This window comes from Pseudonaja textilis, chromosome 2, assembly GCF_049901715.1.
Source record: "Pseudonaja textilis isolate UNSWEBS1 chromosome 2, rPseTex1.2, whole genome shotgun sequence".
Classification (NCBI taxonomy): domain Eukaryota; kingdom Metazoa; phylum Chordata; class Lepidosauria; order Squamata; family Elapidae; genus Pseudonaja; species Pseudonaja textilis.
Window position 1 is genome coordinate 237,033,160 of NC_141991.1, and position 20,020 is coordinate 237,053,179.

Consider the following 20,020-nt stretch of genomic DNA (forward strand, 5'->3'; position numbering starts at 1 on the left):
ATTCTGAGCCATTTTGCTTAAACTGCTGACTACAAAATATAAAGCAGAGCAATGCCTTGGACTCCTCCTCCTTTGACAGTGTTATTGCTTGAAGTATATCTGACATCTAAAATCAGGTTTTGGCTGTTGCAACAAAGCCTCACATCCAGATTTGTCGACAGAACAAAGTATATTTGTACTTAACCAATCTATCCAATCCTTAACCATCTTCACTGCTTTACAATCCGCTGCAACTTCTTCCCACTCCCAAGATATTTTTCTTAAAAGTATTAGAAGACTACATAAGTCAACTGTTACACAGCACTCTGCTTCCTCTCCTATAAAGTTAAGTACAAGTACTCCTTGATATAAGACCATAATGGAGCTTACATACAGTTATATGTCATGAAATTGTAAAATGGCCATCTTGCAAAGCTAACATAATTCACACACCCTTGATGCAGAGATGGTATTCAGCAGGTTCTGACCAGATCTGGAGAACCGGTAATGGAAATTTTGAGTAGTTCGGAGAACTGGCAAATACCACCCCTGACTGGCCCCACCCTCATCTATTCTCTTCCTCCCAAGTCCCAGCTGATCAGCTGGGGCTTCTTTTGTTGCCCTGCACAGGAGAACAGAGCTGGAAAGCAAATTAGTGAGGTGGAGAGGGAATCGGATTTTGCAGTATCCTTCCCCTGGAGTGGGGTGGGAATAGAGATTTTATAGTATCCTTCCCCTGCCACGCCCATCAAGCCACACCCACAGAACCGGTAGTAAAAAATATTGAATCCCACCACTGCCTTGATGCTATCTTATTCTTGCCATATCAGTGTAACAATGATGGATTTGTTTTTCACACAAGGCCATGATTTAAACCTTTAAACCCAACCTTTAAAATTCCAGTTACCTCAAAATAAACAAACTTACTCCTACTTTTTGCAATCACATATCAAACTGCAAAAAGGTTGCTTAACAAGGTGAAATGAGGACTACCTTTAATGTTCTTTATGCATTAGGAAACACAATAATACAGAAAGTGGAACACAGCAAAATGTGTTGTTCTGTCTCATGTTAAAGGCAGAACAGCACATTTTTATTTTGTCTCTTGCTTCAACTTCTAGAATTTGCTCTTTACTAAAAAAAAAAAAAAAGGAAGTGAAAGCTTCTTAAGAAACAGGTAAATAATCCCCACTTTTGACATTTATGCATCTCGTTTGGATTTAGCTGGAATTTTAACATTTATTTCTACCAAAGACATGGATTCCAGAGGAAGATGATTTTTTAGAATGATACTTACATTCAAAATAATTCTTTCATTTTCTTCTCTTAAACAAACTTGGATGTTAAAAATAATGTCTATTTGGGAATTATATGTTTCAGAGTCATCACTAACATCCCATTTCAGTAGTAGCTGCTGAACAGAATCATTTGAGAAAAACCTGAGGTTTGTTGGTTCAAATACCTGGTTGCCTGGGGGGCGGGAGGAGGGAATGAATATTGTAGAAAGGAAGGGAAGAGAAAAATAATAGTCCACAGATTTCCTCCAGATCCACTTTTTCACTTTGTCATAGAACTTTGCATATGACACTCAAATTCAATAGTTGCTAGTCTTGATCTGTAGTTTACTGGTCTTAATCTGTAGAGGGACTCTAATATATTCTGAAAAATATTGTGAAAGGGTTCCCCCAAAAAAACCTGTTTTACTTCACCTAGCTGTAATAGAATCATCAACTTACTCATTTCTAGTCTATGCCATATTGATATCCCCTAAATTTACCCCCTAGAAGCCAAATATTCTCCTAACTCATCTGAGTTTTGAGCGGGGTGGGAAATAATTCTCTTCTCACATCCCTAGTTTAATCTTGTAAAATTTACCCAGCCAACCTAATGCATATATCATCAATCTCTGAGTTAATCATAGGATCAATTAGGACTTTTTTTAAAATGAACGACCACCCTAAATTGCCCTGCATTGGGGATGCTTTGTCATTTGTTACAAAGCTGCTTAAGTTGAGCATCTCCTTTAAAGTTGGTTCTTTTACAGTTCAGGAATTTAATCGTTCCATTCAAAACACTTCTGAAAATACCTTGATTCTGAACCAGAGCAAGGCATAAGAGTATGCAGAGAAGTATCGTGTGATATATCGAATGGTCCATCTGTTACCCCTGAAAGATACAAGCAATAACAGAACGGCATTCTTTTTTCATCAGTTGTACCGTTTAAGTTTTCAGCAATCTTCTGCAAGAGCCTAACTTTGGAGCACTTTCTCTCCTTCGATACCAGGAAGTGCTGGACAACCACTCCTGTGTTGCTGGAAGCAGGGCTGACGACTACTTGCCCATGGGCCCCATGGGCATAGGGGCGCCATACCAACACGGATTTTGTTGGAAATACTCATAAAATAAATATATATTTAATTTTATCGACCATTTACATTTTTATTCCAGTGAATAGTTTTATAATATAATAGAATTCTTTGTTGGCCAAGTGTGATTGGACTAACAAGGAATTTGTCTTGGTGCAAATGCTTTCAGTATACACAAAAGAAAAGATACATTCGTCAAGAGTCAAGAATCATAAGGTACAACACTTAATGATAGTCATGGGGTACAATAAGCAATCAAATCATGCTAGGAAACAGTCAATATGAATTGTTAGGGTACAAGCGATAAAGTTACAGTCACACGTGGGAGGGAATGAGTGAAAGGAAGGATGGGAAGATTAATACTAATGGTAGTAGATCTTGTAGAGGTCCCAGTACATTGCTTTGCCTGGGGTCCATAATGCTGTTAAGATGGCATTATGGCTGGTGGAAAATGAACATGAGCAGTACAGGTGAATAGGATAGGATAGAATAGAATAGAATAGAATAGAATAGAATAGAATAGAATAGAATAGAATAGAATAGAATAGAATAGAATAGAATAGAGTGATTGGACACACAAGGAATTTGTCTTTGGTGCAGATGCTCTCTGAACATAAGAAAAAATAAAATACATTCATCAAGAATCATAAGATACAACTATGATAGTCAAAGGTTACTAATAAGCATCAAATCATACTAGGAAACAAATAATATAAATCATAGAAATACAGGGTTATAGTCATAAGTGGGAGGCGATAGGAAGGACTGACAGCAAACAGCACTCCTTGCACTGATGATGTTAACTAGTTTGGGTAATGAAAGGTCTGCAAGAAAATAAGCTCAGAGAGCACCAAGGACCCAAGATCACACCTTCATCCAGGTGAGCAATGAAGCATTCTAGATCATGTCTAACTGCAAAGACTAAGTAAGGGGGAAAAAGACTAAAGCTGGAACAACTAAAGACAACATTAACCATGGACTCGGCATGTGGTAAGAGCCTTGGTGGCACAGTGGTTAGAGTGCAGTATCACAGGATATTTCTGCTGACTGCCGGCTGCCTGCAATTTGGCAGTTCAAATGTCACCAGGCTCAAGCTTGACTCAGCCTTCCATCCTTCCAAGATTGCTAAACTGAGGACCCAGATTGTTGGGGGAAATAGGCTGACTCTGTAAACCTCTTTAAGAGAGGACTGTAAAACACTGTAAAGTGGGATAAAAGTCTAAGTGCTATTGCTATCACATGTGAATGGGACATGTGAAAAATAGTTTATCCACATGTTCAAACTTCAGCTAGTAGATGGGAGAATAAGCCCATCAGCTCTCACCCCTTCACTGGTGGAGTCTTGCAACTAAACAATAGGGTAGTGCTGGCTTAACTGGTGCCAATCAAAATGATACATAGGAATTGAAATGATATACATCAAAGATCTTGGTCAGCTTCATGGTTACAAAATGCAGAGGAAGACCCTTTTGCAAGAAAATCCAGAAATTAAGTAAGCATTCCATTGAGAAACGCAGCTAGGAGCTGTGTTTTGTGTTATACATCTTACACAGCAATCCTCACAGCGATCCCTTATGTCTTTTAAATGTTAATTTCTTTCAGGTAGCTTGTTATATTGTTCTTTTGTAAAATGGCATATAAATAGGGTGCACCATTGGAAGAGCTGAACAACCAGCTTAGGGACGGATCTACACAGAGAAAATCTATTCATATGATTGGTAGGAACTGACAACTTGATGGAAGTAAGACTGTATTACTACTATTCTTCTCATCCTTCCTATTATCTTTCTCTTCCAACTTATAACTATAACCATGTTGCTTGTATCTTTACAATTTATATTGTTTTATTTGTTCCCTAGTATGATTTGATTGTTTATTAGTAACCTATGACTATCACTAAGTGTTGTATCTTATGATTCTTGATGAATGCATTTTATTTTTTCTTTACATACACTGAGAGCTTATGCACCAAAGACAAATTCCTTGTGTGTCCAATCACACTTGGCCAATAAAGAATTCTATTCTGAAGAATCTAACGTTTCTATCAGTTACAAGTGGCTATCTTAGAAGATGGCCAAAATTGTTTTCAAGAAGCAACTGGACTTTCTTGATTTTTCTTGAAAACGTTTCACTCCTCATCCAAGAAATTCAATTTAGAACTTCTTCAGAAGTGAAGTTTCTTAGAAGAGAAGTGAAACATCTTCAATAAAAATAAAAAGTGCAGTTACAATTTTTTTAAAAAAGCACTTTTGAGACAATCATGACCTCGATGATTGAGAATCTCCATAGATATTCTACAACATGGTAGTCTGAAAGTTTCCTGAAAATGATAAGTGGGGCTTGTCAATAGTCTCCACTTGCAATTGCCTCCATCAGCATTAGTAGTTGCTTGGAAACATAGGAAAGAGAAATTCTACAAAGAGAAATCTTTAGATTGCAGAAGTAGTCAATCTACCAGTTCTTTTAACTTTGTAGACCTCTGTTCTACGAGGCATGTACATACAGAGACAGATGTCTCTTGACTCCCATTAGATGTTGCTGCTGTCAGCCTTCTGAGTAACACGTCTGCCAAAAGCAGAACTCCGAGACATGTAGATTCCTCAAAGAACATGTTTATTGGATATATCATATCAGCACAGCCAGTGAAAACCGACTCTAACAGTTCATGTGGTTTTTCCCTAATTAAAAGAGCAAATGTTCCCCCTCCCAGATGTCACCACTCCTCTCCTCCTTCAACTGCCACCTGTTAAGATGACCTTGGTTCCCACAAGAAAATGTTTGTTTTGACTGTTAGCCAGTCTATCTACTTTCCCCTCTCAGGATTCATGGCAACTGTGAGGCAGCAAAAGATGGCTTCAGCCAGGTTCGCTTCAGAGTTGACAGCTACATCATAAGGAGACCCAGAATCCTATCTCCACTGTCAGATCCAGTAAGATAAGGAGAAATAATTGGGAGACAAATGATCCCACAATCATGTGGATTTGTAACATGAAGGGCTTTATGGGTGATAACCAGCACATAGAATTGCTCTTGATTGTTATTGATTATGAAACGACATTAGCCACATAAAGTCCTTTTTGGAGGGGAGGCTGCCTTAATTTAGGCTTCACTTTCCCCAAGAAGAAAGGTAAATGATAGTTTATTTCAACTTATTTCTGTCCACTCTGCAACTGTGATTCTGAGCCAAGTAACAATAATAAAAAAAAATTATAGAAGTCTGACATAATTGAAAACAATTGCAGTATCATCAAGACAGCATGCATCAAAGACACAAATAAATCGCCATTTTACACAAAAAAAATATATTACAAGCAATTAACCACCAAGTGTAAAAGTGAGGTCTTTGACATCTTATAAAAGGCTGACAAGTTTTGGGGAGAAAATGTTCTTCCACAGGGCAGGCACTAACAGAGAATATGCATGTCCCCTGCAAGATGGCATTCCTTAATAGAAGGGATCTGGAGCTGGCTCTGATGGGACTAGCAGAAATTCTCCCTGGTCCCGTACCATGTAAGATTTTAGATGTGGCCATCAGCATCTTGCCTTGTAACCAGAAGCTCACCTGGACACTAGAATTGAGCAGTGATGTTACATGTTTTCCTCCGTAACACTCCAGGGGCAAATGATCAGCCACCTAATCTCCACTCATGGGAGGGCAGAGAGGATTCTGGGGATTCCACTCCACCTCTCATCCAGGAGGGACCTAGGCATTCAATCCACCTCAGTTGTCTGCAATCCTGACATAGCATCCCGACTCATGTCCTCCCACTGCAATTGTCTTCTGCCAGCAAAGATGCATCAGGCAATAAGCACCCTTCAGAAACTGGCAGATAACCCCAATGAGCCTTAGGTAGGAAGGCCATTGTCAGGTATGGTTGACCTCATGGCAGCCATAGGACTCAGTTGCTCTGTTGCATTGCCAGCCTAGTTCCACTCCCTGGTCTTCTTTGCCCCCTGCCCTCAGGACAGGGGTCCCCAAACTTGACAATTTTAAGACTTGTGGACTTCAGCTCCCAGAATTCTCCAGCCAGCTATGCTGGCTGGAGAATTCTGGGAGTTGAAGTCCACAAAACTTAAAGTTGCCAAGTTTGGAGACCTCTGCTTCAGGACATCCTGCTTTGCAGAACCCAGATGTATCTCTGGGCAGCCACTAACTGCTGATACTGTTACCCCTAGATATTCACACTTTCATTTTTTTCAAAGTTTTATTAAGGTTTATGATAGCATAAAATACAATAAAAATAAAGATTTAAAAAAAGGGGGGGGAGTGCAGGATTAAAAAAAAAACCAAAGAAAAAAAAGAAGTTGACTTCCAACTCTTTCCAACACAATAAAAAACGAATACAATTACAACCTCCAATTTTTACATATACTTCTTATAAGTCAGTTCTGTAATTACACAATTATTAAATTAGGTGTGTGTTTCCCCAAAATGGGGACATAAAGAAAAATGTAATTGATGGCTTGGTATCCCCAGCAAAACATTAAAATAACATCAAAATAACAACACACAGTGACTCCATTACACAATTGCTACAGTTTTACACTTGGTCCCAACATCTGATGGAAGTAGCCTTTGGGGTGATCACGTTTTTGTCATTTGCGCTTCCATGGACTCCAAAGGAACACATTTTTAAAGAAAATTAAGAAACACATTTGTTTTGCCACTTCCATTCAGTTGCTAAGAAACTGAATAGTTATTTAATAATTTAACACTGCAGACAGAAATCAAGTCTCTTGAAGCCAAGTGATTTTAAAATATTTTTTCTTATTCATCTGGATGCAATCCTGTACATCTTGTTTAACATTCATGAGAAGTTATTTTATGCAGTCCCTTTATTACTGCATGTCATGTCCACATTTGGTCTAGAATGACCTGAATCTTCAGTCAATACAAGAGACTGTTCCATCTCTTCCTCTTTTTCCCAACTTCACTAGTTGATCTTCAGAATGCCCAAGAAACATGTAACCTTGTTTATTTAGAAGCTGCTCACAGTGAACTGAAATGAATATACTGGTAAATAACTGATATGAATATTAATCTAATAATCTGTATTTCTTCTGCAAATTGTGCTGCGCTGAGGTCTGTAATCTAGCCAAGGTACAGAACAATCAGAATCGGTTTCCGGGATCATAGAGGGAGCCACTTCTGTTTGGTAGAGGTAATTCAAATTGTCTTTTGAAAGGACAGGTGCTTCTGGTGTGCAGGGATTGGGGCTGATTGGAAAACCAAAGTCTTGGAGAGGTTTGTAGGATGTTACACCTGAGTTGAATTTCTGGTTTGTTCTCTCTTTTATTTGCACTTCTGGATAATAGGTGGATTGAGAATATGTCTTATTTTCCAATAGTATTCCCAAAGTAGATTGTTTGGGACTGAATTCCTGAGGTTTCTCCAGCATGACTAATTGGTTAGGGATCATATCATTTACTTCTGTTATTCCAAGACTCATCTGTGTGTGAAAAACAACTGAATTAAAAACTGAATTAAAAATGCACATAAAGAGCAGATAGAACAGAGTGAAAAACAGATATGCCAATATCAGAATACACTTTCACCTTCCATTCAAGGACAGGCGTCTGGTCCATTCATAGAGTAATAATAGAATCTTATTTAAAAGGAGACTGAATCTTTTTTACATATATACACTGCTCAAAAAAATAAAGGGAACACAAAAATAAGACATCCTAGATCTGAATGAATGTGGGAATGTTTGGGGGCGCAGTTGGAGCAATAAAGGGGAGCCAGACCTGTTCTATGATTATGTTGCTTTTGTGCCACACCCCAGGTCATCACATTTGTACTGCCACAGTGTGATGCTGGTTTTGCACACACACACACACACCCCGCCTTGGCTGTCAGATGTAGTATAACATCCATGAATCTCAACCCCCACATCCTGGATAGGAACTACAGAAGCTGCATTATCAGCACATCTGGACGGCACCAGATTGAGAAAGGGGGATTACATGCAATTTCTTAATGATATAACCTTACCTTCAAAAATGGAGTTATTTTAGGTTGGGGTATTACAGGATTCAAACAATTCCTTACGCTAGGGAAAAAAAAGAGAGAGATGGGGATATTACCTTTTTATACATATATATAGAGAGAGGGGGAAACCATTTTTATAAACAAAGCTCAGTTTAAATATAGGTACTTAAGACTCAGTTCCCGCGTTAAAAAAATGTCTGAACACTTAACACTGCACAGAGCCTTGACTAATCTGACAAAGGATGCTTGCCAGAACAGAGCTGGAAGACCTTGGAGATCTTCTAATCCATTCCACTTCTCAAGCAGAAGACCCTACACCATTTCACGCAGGTGGCTGTTCAGCCTCTTCTTAAAAGTTTCCAGTGATGGAGCACCCACAACTTCTGAAGGCAAAGCTCTTCCACTGGTCAATTGTTTTCATTGTTAGGAATGTTAGTTCCTTTCATTGTAAGGAACCTCCTTAATTCCAGGTTGCTTCTCTCCTTGATGAGTTTCCATCCATTGTTTTTTTTTTTTTTTTGTCTTGCCTTCTGGTGCTTTGGAAAATAAGTTGACCCCTTTCTTTCTTTCTTTCTTTCTTTCTTTCTTTCTTTCTTTCTTTCTTTCTTTCTTTCTTTCTTTCTTTCTTTCTTTCTTTTGTCAAGAGATTATAAGATAACAGGTATAAGTATAAACATAGTTATGAATACATGAAATGGATGCATATAAGAAAAATATAAAAGAAACAATAGGACTGGGACGGTAGGCACGTTGGTACACTTATGCACGCCCCCTACAGACCTCTTAGGAAAGGGGTGAGGTCAATAGAAGTAAGGTTAAAGTTTTGGGGGTTTGGGGCACCCTCTCAAATCATGGAATACTGATATCATGTCACCCCTAGTGCTTCTTTTCTCTAGACTAGACATACCCAGTTCCTGCAACCATTCTTCATGTTTTAGTCTGCAGGCCTTTAATTATCTTAGTTGCTCTTCTCTGCACTTTTTATAAGTCTCATTGTTTTTTGTAATGTGGTGACGAAAACTGGAGGCAGTATTCCAGGTCTTACTAAAGATTTATAAGGTAGTACTAATACTTCAAATGATTTTGATTCTATGCCTATGTTTAAACAGCCAAGGATTACATTAGCTTTTTTGGCTGCTGCTGCACACTGCTGGCTCATATTTAAGTGATTGTCCACTAGGACTCCAAAGTCTATGTCATAGTTCCTGTTTTTGAACCACATTTAGCTTAATCTGTACTTGTATCTTTAGTTTTACCTGCCTTAGTGTAAAACTTGCTTTTTTCCACATTAAATTTCATGTTGTTGGATAAAGCCCATTGTTCAAGTCTGTCAAAATGTTTTTGGATCCTGACCTTGTCTTCTGGGACATTGGCTATTCCTGCCAGCTTAGTGTCATCTGCAAATTTGATGATTTCCCCTTCTATCCCCTTATCTAAGTCATTTATTAAAATATTGAAGAGCAGTGCGTCTAAGACAGAACCTTGTGATACCTCACTGCCTACTTCCCTCCATATAGATGTAGTACCATTAAGAACTACTTGTTGAATATGGTTTGTTAAGCCAGTTACAAAGCCATTTGGTGGTTATGCTGTCTATCTGACATTTTTCTAGCTTATCAAGAAGTAGTTTGTAGTCTACTTTGTCAAAAGCCTTACTGAAATCTAAATATACCATGTCCACAGCATTTTGCTGTGGTTTACTAATTTAGTCACTTTGTCAAATAATGAAATAAGATTCGTTTGGCATGATCTGTTTTTTACAAACCTATGCTGTCTTCTAGTTATAACTTTTTTTCTTGATGTTCACAAATCTATTTTTTTGATAATCTTTTCCAGTATCTTCCCAGATATTGATGTTAGGCTGATTTAGTTTGTAGTTTCCTGAATCTGGTTTTTCTCTCTCCTTTTTTGAAGATGAGAACCACATCAAGCTCTTTTCCAATCCTCAGGTAGTTCCCCGGTACTCCAGGATTTTTGAAAGAAATGGTACAATGGTTCTGAGATAACATTTGCTAGCTCCTTTAGAACTCTAAAAGGTAATCCATCAGGTCCCGGTGATTTATATTCGTCAAGATCAGATAGATGTTCTCTTACCATTTTCTTGTGTCAGCCTTGAAGCTGACTTGCTTATTTTAATTTTTATTTCTAATCTGTCTTTTATGGTTAGATTTTTGAAAGGCTGGGCTATAAGTTTCTTTTTGCATGAAGACTGATGCAAAAAATGAGTTAAGCAGCTCTGCTTTCTTTCTACTGCTTGTTATGTTTATGTCTGCTGCATCTTAATCTATTACTGTAATACTTTGGTTGCTGTGCACTTACCAATTACTTTTCCTGGAACATACACACACCAGTATTAATGGGATAATCACTAGTAGGTAAAGTAGATTGAAAAACCATTTTTCTGTTGGAAAGAAAATCAGGTACATGTCTATTTAAATGTTTAATTACAATTCTTCAACACAATAAGACAGATTTCTTAGGCTAAACTTAAAGAAAAAAAGATTTTTCAATTCATTTTCAGGAAAATAGAAACACAACATTAATAACCACCTATTTCTTGATGATGATTTCACTGATATAAATTTGAAAATGCCAGCAAGAGCTAATTTTAAAAATGTGATTGCCAATGACCCAGTTTATGTCTGTCTGTGTCTCCAGATAGCATGCTTGTTTTCATAGCTTGGCAAATCTCAACTCTCTAATCTCTGGCCAAAGTCAAGGCAAAAATACACTGAGTTTTGATTCACTCTCACTCAGCTTCATGAAGGCTGCATGACCAACATAACAGCCCCATAGTTGCTGCTACTTATTTTTCAGTAGTCTCTAGGTCGAAGCAATGGCAAGGAATATGATGGTACATGACATCCAATAAGCTGCTGGCACACATTCCTGAGACAGTTGAATTTGTCAGTGATTATAGGTAGTCCTTGACTTATGACCATGAAACAGTTGTTAACAGCTTGACCAATTTCACAACCTTTCTTGTCACGGTTGTTAAGTGAATCACTGCAGTTGTTAAGTGTCAACTCATAAAATATTTCTCTGGTCTTTTAGAGTTGCCAACAGAAAGGGAGCAGGAAGTAGTGCAGCAGCTGCAAAAATGAAACTGCATTCCATGGATGTTTCATAGATTGTTTCTAGGAGATCGAAGTTTCTGCCAGGCAAAATTCTAACTGGAGAGTATGATTGATGACTCTTGGCTATGGATGTGTCTCATTGGAGAATATGAATTACGATACACCCAGGGGGTGGAGGAAAACCAGGGTCAAGGGTGACAACGAATGATGTGTCTCAGAGTCAGTTACACCCAGGCAGCACCGGCATGTCTGCTCCTGATAAATCTTCTTTGAGCTTTGAAAAATCAAGCTAGAGACTCATGATTTAAATGGGAGTCACTACCGGAGTCCTGACATTGTTAGTAACACAGTTATAAATCTGGCTTCCCCATTGACTTTGCTGATCAGAGGGTCGCAAAAGGCGATCACATGACCCCAGGACACTGCATCCGTCATAAATACGAACCAGATGCCAAGCATCCAAGTTTTGATCATATGACCATGGAGAGGCTGCAATGTTTATGTGAAAAACAGTCGTAAGTCACTTTTTTCAGTGCCATTGTTAACTTCAAACAATCACTAAATGAACTATTGTAAATTGAGGACCACTTGCACTGAAACCTTGGGTTACATCACAGTTAGATGTATCTCAGATGTAACTGGTATGGCCATCATCCTTGGAGAGTCAGAACACTTTTGAGTGGTGAATAATGAAAATATATTTCATTTATATTGAATTGCTTCAGCAAATGTAAGGTGCAAGGTAACTCCTGTATTAAAATTGTATTAAAAAATATCAATTGAAAATATCTTGAAATAATAGCAAACTGTTCACAACTAAAAAAAAAACCCTTAAATAATAATGCAAGGTTATCCATACATTTCAGAATGCAGAATTCAAGGCTTCAAACTTTTAATCTCAGTTTAGGGCCTATCTCGGAAACTGCTTTATTGGTGCAAACTTTCTGGACTTTAAGTCTGATGGAATGACTTCTTAAAAATTCATGTCTGCTGAGGCTCCCGCTTATTCCATAAAACTTCCACAAACGATGCACTAATATTCCCAAGGTTGTCAGAAAAGGAATTAGCCACTACCTTTGCCACCAGGGCTTTCAGACAGGATTAATACTACTTAATTTAATTACTTAATTTTTAGACTATTAGCTGTAGACTATCTCTCCTACATGCTGTAGGTGGAGAGGGGCACGATGGCTCAATGGTTAAAGACACTGAACTTGTCAGCTATAAGCTGACAGCCCAGGTTTGAGACCTGTCTGCTATGCGATGGAGTGAGCTTCTGTCCTTGCCCCATCACATGCCCACCTAGCAAGTTAAAAGAATGCAAATGCGAGTAGACAAATAGGTACCACTTTGTGGAAAAGTAACAGCATTCCATGCTCCTCGGCATACAGTTATGCTGGCCACATGACCATGGAAATGTCTTTGGACACTGATGGTTCTCTTGGCTAAGAAATGGGAATGAGCACCACCCTAAAAGTCAGACATCACCTTTACCTTTATGCTATATGTAGAATTTAGAATAGAATAGAGCTGGAAGGGACCTTGGAGATCTTCTAGTCCATCCCCTTGCTCAAGCAGGAGAACCTGTACAATCTCAGACAAGTGACTGTCCATTCTCTTCTTAAAAGCCTCCAGTGATGGAGCACCCACAATTTCTGAAGGCGAGCTGTTCCACTGGTTAATTGTCCTTACTGTTAGGAAGTTTCTCCTTAATTCCAACCACTGATCAATTTCCAACCATTACTTCTTGTCCTGCCCTCTGGTGCTTTGGAAGATAATTTGACCCCCTTTTCTTTGTGGCAGCCTCTCAAATATTGAAATACTGCTATCATGTCATCCTTAATTCTTCTTTTCTTTAGACTAGCCAGACCCAAAATCTGCAGTGGTTCTTCATATGGTTTAGTTTCCAGGCCTTTGATCATCTTATTTGCTCTTCTCTGAACTTTTTCCCAAGTCTCAACATCTTTTTGGTAGTATGGTGACCAAAATTGATTGCAGTATTCCAGGTGTGGTCTCACTAGGGTTTTGTAAAGTGGTACTAATACTTAGCGTGACCTTGATTCTATGCCTCTGTTTATACAACCCAGGATTGTATTAGCTTTTTTGGCTGCTGTTGCACATAGAAACGTGTAGAAATGCAAAATATTATATTCAAAATGCAAATAAAAGGCATAGGTCCAAACACACAAGCTGCCAAAATTCAAAAGAAGTCCCATGTTTTTGCCCATAGTTAAATAAGTACAAATGAGAAGGACTTACCATTATCCGGCGTAAACACTGCCTTAAAGTTGACATTGTCAGTATAATTAGGATTGACAGCATAAGCCTGAAGTGCAAATAAGTATTTTGTATTGGGTTTCAAATCTCTCACTGTAAATGCAGTTTGGTTTGGGTCTTCAATTTTGTAAGTGCATATCAGATGACCTGCATTCAAGAAGAAAGTTTAGGCCACAAACAAAAGTCTCATTTCTCTCTGCAAATATTGATTTTATTGTAAGCTTAAAGGCTCTTATATCATCCTAGCATCACCTTCACTGCTACTTCACAATCACTCTTAAAAAAACTATTCCTGCTTTTCATAATCAAGCATCATCAAGGATTTTTCAATGTTGTTCCTGTTTATGTAGGTTCATATCATTATTTGATGACTGGAGCCTCAAATGTGGCTTAACCATCAACAACATACAGTCTGCAAGTAGTTTCAGGAGCTGTGCTTTGGAGTAGCTGGTGAGCTGTTCAGCTGTGGGGGTGGGGGAGACTAATCACCAGCGGTGGGATGCTACTGGTTCTGCCTGGCTCTATAGATCCGGTAGCTCTGAGGAGCAGCAGACACCGAACCCGGTTCTGTGTTTGCTGCCGTTTGGCCCACCCGCCTGCCCAGGCTCTTAACTGTCCTTTATTTCCTGCTTTTTCAGCCTCAGCTGCTTTGCGTGGCACAGCTGAGGTTGAAAAAGCAGGAAAAAAGTGGCTTTTCAAATGCTGCATACCCTTGTGCAGCGCTTTTCAGCTGTCTGGGCGGCACAGTTAAAGGTTTGTTTTACATGCGCGTGCAAAACGTAGTCACTGAGCTAGTAGTAACAACGCTTGAATCCCACCACTGCTAATCACTTTCTTATTGAAAAAGTAACTGTTTTGGAATTTATTTTTCAAACAGACAGTAAGTCATGCGTTTCATTTCTTAATCACTTTATGGGATTATTATGTTGACTAATTAAAGGGCCTTTTTATTTTATATTCACAGGCTGTTACTCCTTTTTGAAGATCTGCATTATTTTTTTGAAACTTTATTATTAAACAATAAAGAAGGAAGTTGCTGAAAGTGAGCGAAAATAAGGAGGAATGGAGTATCTTTGATGGTGAAATATAAGGACAGAAAGATGTGGCTCTATTTTATTACTTTTAAGTAATTTATTGATTTGGGTTGTTTTGTTGTGGGTGGCTGAAACGTTCTGATTTGTATGAATTCTCATTGGCCAGGAAGCATTAACTGATTGCGTAAAAAACTACTCTTTGACCACAAGAGGGAGCTAAGATGAAGGCGGATGGATTTTGTCTTTTTGCAAAAGAGCTGACTGAAAAATATTTAAATAAAGCCAGAGATGGTTAAATTGATTGTTTTATCCAAAGAAGAGAATGCATCTAATTTTATTTCTGTTTGGAAGCCGCTTCTGGATTTAGTGCTTGTGTTGGGGGAAAAATAAAAGTTTGGTTTTGGTTTTTCAGATTAGATAGATTTGTTATAGAAATGGCACGGTACATATTACTATGCAAAAATAAAAAGTTTAGGCTATAATGTTATCTTCTGTGCTAAAAAGAGTCAGAAGTCAATGCCTTTTTTATCTTTTTCCCCTTCTATCTTACACTCTCTCCTCTTCTCCTTTTCCTCACCCTAGTTTCCCATTATTTTTTATTCTCCTTTGTGTTTTATATTCTGATAAAATACAAAAAAATTATAAACTGGTAAAAATGTCTTCATTTTCAGTCTAGTATTAGTGTGAACTAGGCATTCACTTGTTCAATTGCATTTAAAACTGGCTTAGCACAATGTGTGAACTGGCACATGGCCAACCTCCCACTGCAGCCTAATCTTGCTAGCATTAATATAGAAGTTAAACAAGGCAACTGTTTAAAAGCATAACATTGATTTTAATTTTAAAAAGAAATGTAATGTTGAAAATAAAGAAAAGTCTGTATCAATCATCAGCCAATCCTCTTGAAGAGGAAAACCAACCTTCACAAAATGGAGACATTCAGAAAAAACCAAGTGCAGAGTATATGGGACTTATTTCAAAATCAAAATAAACTTCTGGTTTCTCCACACAGTTTTTTCCCCATTGCAACTCTCTAAAGTAGTATTTCTCAACTTTTGCACCTTTAAGAGGTATGGCTTTCAACTCCCAGAATTTTCTAGCCAGAAGTCCGTACAACTTAAAGTTGCTGAGGTTGAAAAATACTGATTTAGACCTGTAGCTCCTATTAGGAATTTTCAATTTTATTTTTCTTCTTGGATTAATCATCTTTTAACAACCCTATAATCCCTTGCAGGGAAGAATCTGAATGGAGCTTGTTAGTGTTTGGGGATAAACCCCCAAGCAGAGTATGCAGCAGCAGTCAAGCCAGGCTGGCAAATGAGAGAGAGAGTGGGCCCAAGAGTATACACACACTGGAGACAAAAACACTGTTTGTGGTTTTAAAATAGTTATTTAATTCACACAGAGATTAAGAAGTGTCATTCAGTCCATATATCATTATCCAGTATATCCATCCAGTTATCAAGTCCATTAACAGTAAATACAATGTCCTTATCTGCTTGTAAATCTTCTCCTCCTGATACCTTTCTCTCAAAGACAACGCTGAATCCTCAGCTCACCAAGCAAACAGTCTTTGTGTTCAGTTGAAATGGTATCTGGCACAGTAGCCTCCCAGAGTAAGCAGACAGACGTTCCAACACAGCAGGCAGCAGACCAGGAACAGAACCAGGTGCATCCAGAAGCCGGGTCTATTACGTTTCCCTTCCTACCTATATTACTGCCTGCAACCGCACCCACAATGACATTGCAGTTTCTTGTGCTTAAAGCTACAAAACACTTAATCCTAGGTTTACATATTTATTCAACCCAAACCTGGTTGGTGTATCCATATACCCAACAGAGCTAGCAGACTATTTTAATGGCCGGATGCCAAGGGTGGGATTCAAATTTCTTCACAACTGGTTCTGTGGGTGTGGCCTAATTTGTGGGTATGGCTTGGTGGTCATGTGATTGGGTGGGTGTGGCTTGCTGACTGGGCATGGCTTGTATGTAAATATTATAAATATTTATATAAATATTGATTTTTTTTATAAAAAAGAGCAACTTTTATCCAAAAGCAGGCAAACCAGGTAGGCAGATTGAGTTGCTCACAGAATTACAGATTCACTTAGAGATCTATCTATCTCCAATTGGCTACCTGAGTCTGTCACATCAAATTTGCTTGCAAGCAAACTCAAAAAATTAACTCACAAAACACCATGTATGTAAATATTGAATTTTTTATTAAAAAAGAGCAACTTTTACCCAAAATCAGGCAAAGCAGGCACGCAGATTGAGTTGCTCACAGAAACACAGATTCACTTAGAGATCCATCTGTCTCCAATCGGCTACTTGAGTCTGCACTGCAAGGTAGAAGCTTCAGTTGTAAAGGAAGGTTGGGCTCTGCTTTTAGATTAGCTAGAAAGCAAGAAATCCAAGGAACTACGCATATGTGCAGCAGTGTTTGCAAGAAATCAGCTGTGCCGCCTGGACAGCTGACTTCGTGCGCATGCGCAGAGTTTGAAAATCCTCGTTTCCTGCTTTTTCAACCTCAGCTGTGCTGCGCAAAGCAGCTGAGGATGGAAAAGCAGGGAATTAAAGGACAGCCTGTAGCCTGGGCAGGTGGATGGGCAAAACACTGAACCAGTGTCAGCTGCTTTTCGCAGCTACAGGTTCTATAGAATTGGGCCGAACTGGTAGCATCCCACCCCTGCTGGATGCCCTTCCTGTTGCCAATGTGGAGTTTTGTTCAGCAGATATATTCTCATGTGCCCAGAGAGAAATATCTGGCTCTACTTAGGATCGAACTCACAGCCTCCTGATTGTGAGGTGACAACATCCCCTCTAGGCCATCACACCACTCCTGTTTTTACTCTTAGATTACTTTCATTTATTTATTTAAAAAAATGAATTATGAACTATATTTCATCTTTTGTGCCTAGAAGGACTGTCTACCAATTCCTAAATAAAGTTCACATTTCACTTAAAGATACATTATTCTGGAGAGAAAGAATCACTTACCTGCATGTCTAAATTGTTTGAATCCTTGTACTGAACAGTTTTGATTATCCATTTTCATGTAAAGTATGTAACCTCTAATAAAACCAGAGCTGAATTCTGGATCATCTCGTTTCCAAGTGACTCTTAATGAATTTGCGGTGATTTCATCTATATTACATGAGAGGAAGCGTGATGGTTCTGGAAAACAGAAAATTGACAACTTTTAATATGTATTTGCTATACGTTTAATCCGTGTGTGTGTGTGTGTGTGTGCGTGTGTGTGAGTGTGTGTGTTTCATTATTTAACAATTAATGTTTTGACATGACTAACAATCATATAAATGAAAACATTACTCCAGAGAGATCTGTTAGTTTACAAATAGCATTAATGGAAGTCATGCCAGTACAAGCAGGAAGACATCCCAATATGGATTCACAACTTTCTATCTAAACTATATCAACGGCTGAGACTTCAATGTTTTCCTTCTAAGAGGGGATTTAAATTGATTGTGACATTTCTTTTGAAGTCAGGGTCATTTTTATATCTGTCAACCCAGTTGTTTTTTTCAAATTTGGTAACTTTAAGATATGTGGACTTCAATTCCCAGAATTCCCCAGCCAACAAAGATGCTAAGTTTGAAAAACACTTCCCTAAATCAATACAGTCCCATAATGCTTTACAGCACTCTCTAGGCAGCTTACAGTGTAAGCTTTATTTGCATGTTGCCTCCATCAATCTGGGTCTTCATTTTACTGACCTTGGAAAGATGGAAGGCTGAGTCAATCTTGAACTCCAGCAGGATCGAACTCCAGACTGTGAGCAGAGTTTGCTGCAATACTGCACTACAACCACTGCACGATACCTATTCAGTACTCTGCCCTAAAATCCTGCATATTTTGCAGCAACAAAATCTACCCCATCTCAGATTCCACACCAAAAACTGCCCTATCTCAGCTGCCATGTAATATTAACGTCAAATGAACTCCTAATGCTTTCCCCAACTTTCTACATCTTCAATACATGTGGTGTTTATAAAAACAAATCTAACATCTGTAATGGGGCAAAAATGCTAAACCTCCTGCAGTGGAGATCTTCACATGGACAGCTGCAAAGATGGTACAGTGATATGGTGAAACTAACTCAGTTCCTGACCCCTCTAACCATTTGTGCAAGCTATGGGTGAAATTGGGAAGAGAAAATAACAAGTTATAAGGAATGTCTTTAGACAGGCACCAGAAACTGGAAATTGTTTGTGGTGGATGGTAGAGACAGACAGTCCTGAATCAACCAAACTCCACACAATGGAAGTCAACGCAGTATTGGATAATACAAGAAAAGGCAGAGTTAGCACTCCACCATCATCCATGATGCAATTCCTTAAAAAAAAACAAAAAAAACAAGCAGCACCCTGACATTTTACAGCCAGCTAGCCACTGATAAGAAGAGGAACAATAAGACTTGTATCCATGTTCATCTTACTCCTATCATCTGATCTAGATGGGCAGATAGAACCACTGTAAACATTTACCATAGACAGTCAAGATCAACCCTGAAATGTATCTTTGGTGCACATCTGTCTTTCTTTACACAAAAAAATAATCTGAGCCAATAACTGAGAATAAAGACCTAAAGAACTGTTCAATCATATTTCCTTTTTAAGAATGTGACTAAATCCTGTGTTTGCTGAAGCTCAGGAACTGGGAAGCAAACAAGAATTCTCATGTGGAAACACATTATCCACAGCTCTTCAGTGTTCCATTTTTGCAATGAGACACGTTACAGAATAAATCAAATCACTGCTGAACACAGATCACAGTGCAACAAATCTGAGGTGTGCAGCGAATCCTGCACTGTGTGCTATACATGTGCATAACACATTGCAGTCATAGTCTAATTTAACGTATAAAAGTTTAGCATAACTTACCCTCTTCAAGATATTTGACCTTCTTTTCCAATAAATAACTTCTATCACCTTGTATTCCATACACATTAAAAGTGTATCTTACACCACGTTTGAAGGCATCTAAAATAAATTTCAAGAAATATACCACAAAGAACAAAGAGTTAGGAATATAAAATGTACAATTACCAGTGGGAGCTAGTGATGGTGTTTGGGAAAGTTGGAAAACATTGATTTGTAAGAGCTATATGGAGCTGTTGATTTAATTTTTCTTTTCAAATGTCATGGGCTTTACCACAAATGTAGATGTTATGAGGTGAAAAACTGACTCAAAATGGCTGCCGGTGTGGTTAATTACAAAAGCTGGAGAGTGATAGAAAGTAAGTTAACACTGAAAAAGTAAAACACAGTACTT

General features: G+C 38.3%; 1 protein-coding gene across 6 annotated transcripts in view; it reads right to left on the minus strand.

Moving 5' to 3' along the window:
- Window positions 1-6,627: 6,627 nt before the first annotated feature.
- OSMR (oncostatin M receptor) overlaps window positions 6,628-20,020 on the minus strand; it is a 51,259-nt gene continuing 37,866 nt past the window's right edge. For all 6 annotated transcript variants that reach the window (XM_087927365.1, XM_087927363.1, XM_026715913.2 and 3 more), the window contains 6 exons: window positions 19,630-19,728; window positions 17,726-17,902; window positions 13,674-13,838; window positions 10,657-10,738; window positions 8,341-8,398; window positions 6,628-7,795 (listed from right to left, as the gene is read on the minus strand). In XM_087927365.1, the coding sequence (XP_087783491.1) occupies window positions 7,388-7,795; window positions 8,341-8,398; window positions 10,657-10,738; window positions 13,674-13,838; window positions 17,726-17,902; window positions 19,630-19,728 (989 nt within the window). In that variant the 3' untranslated portion in view covers window positions 6,628-7,387. The remainder of the gene's footprint in view (window positions 7,796-8,340; window positions 8,399-10,656; window positions 10,739-13,673; window positions 13,839-17,725; window positions 17,903-19,629; window positions 19,729-20,020) is intronic.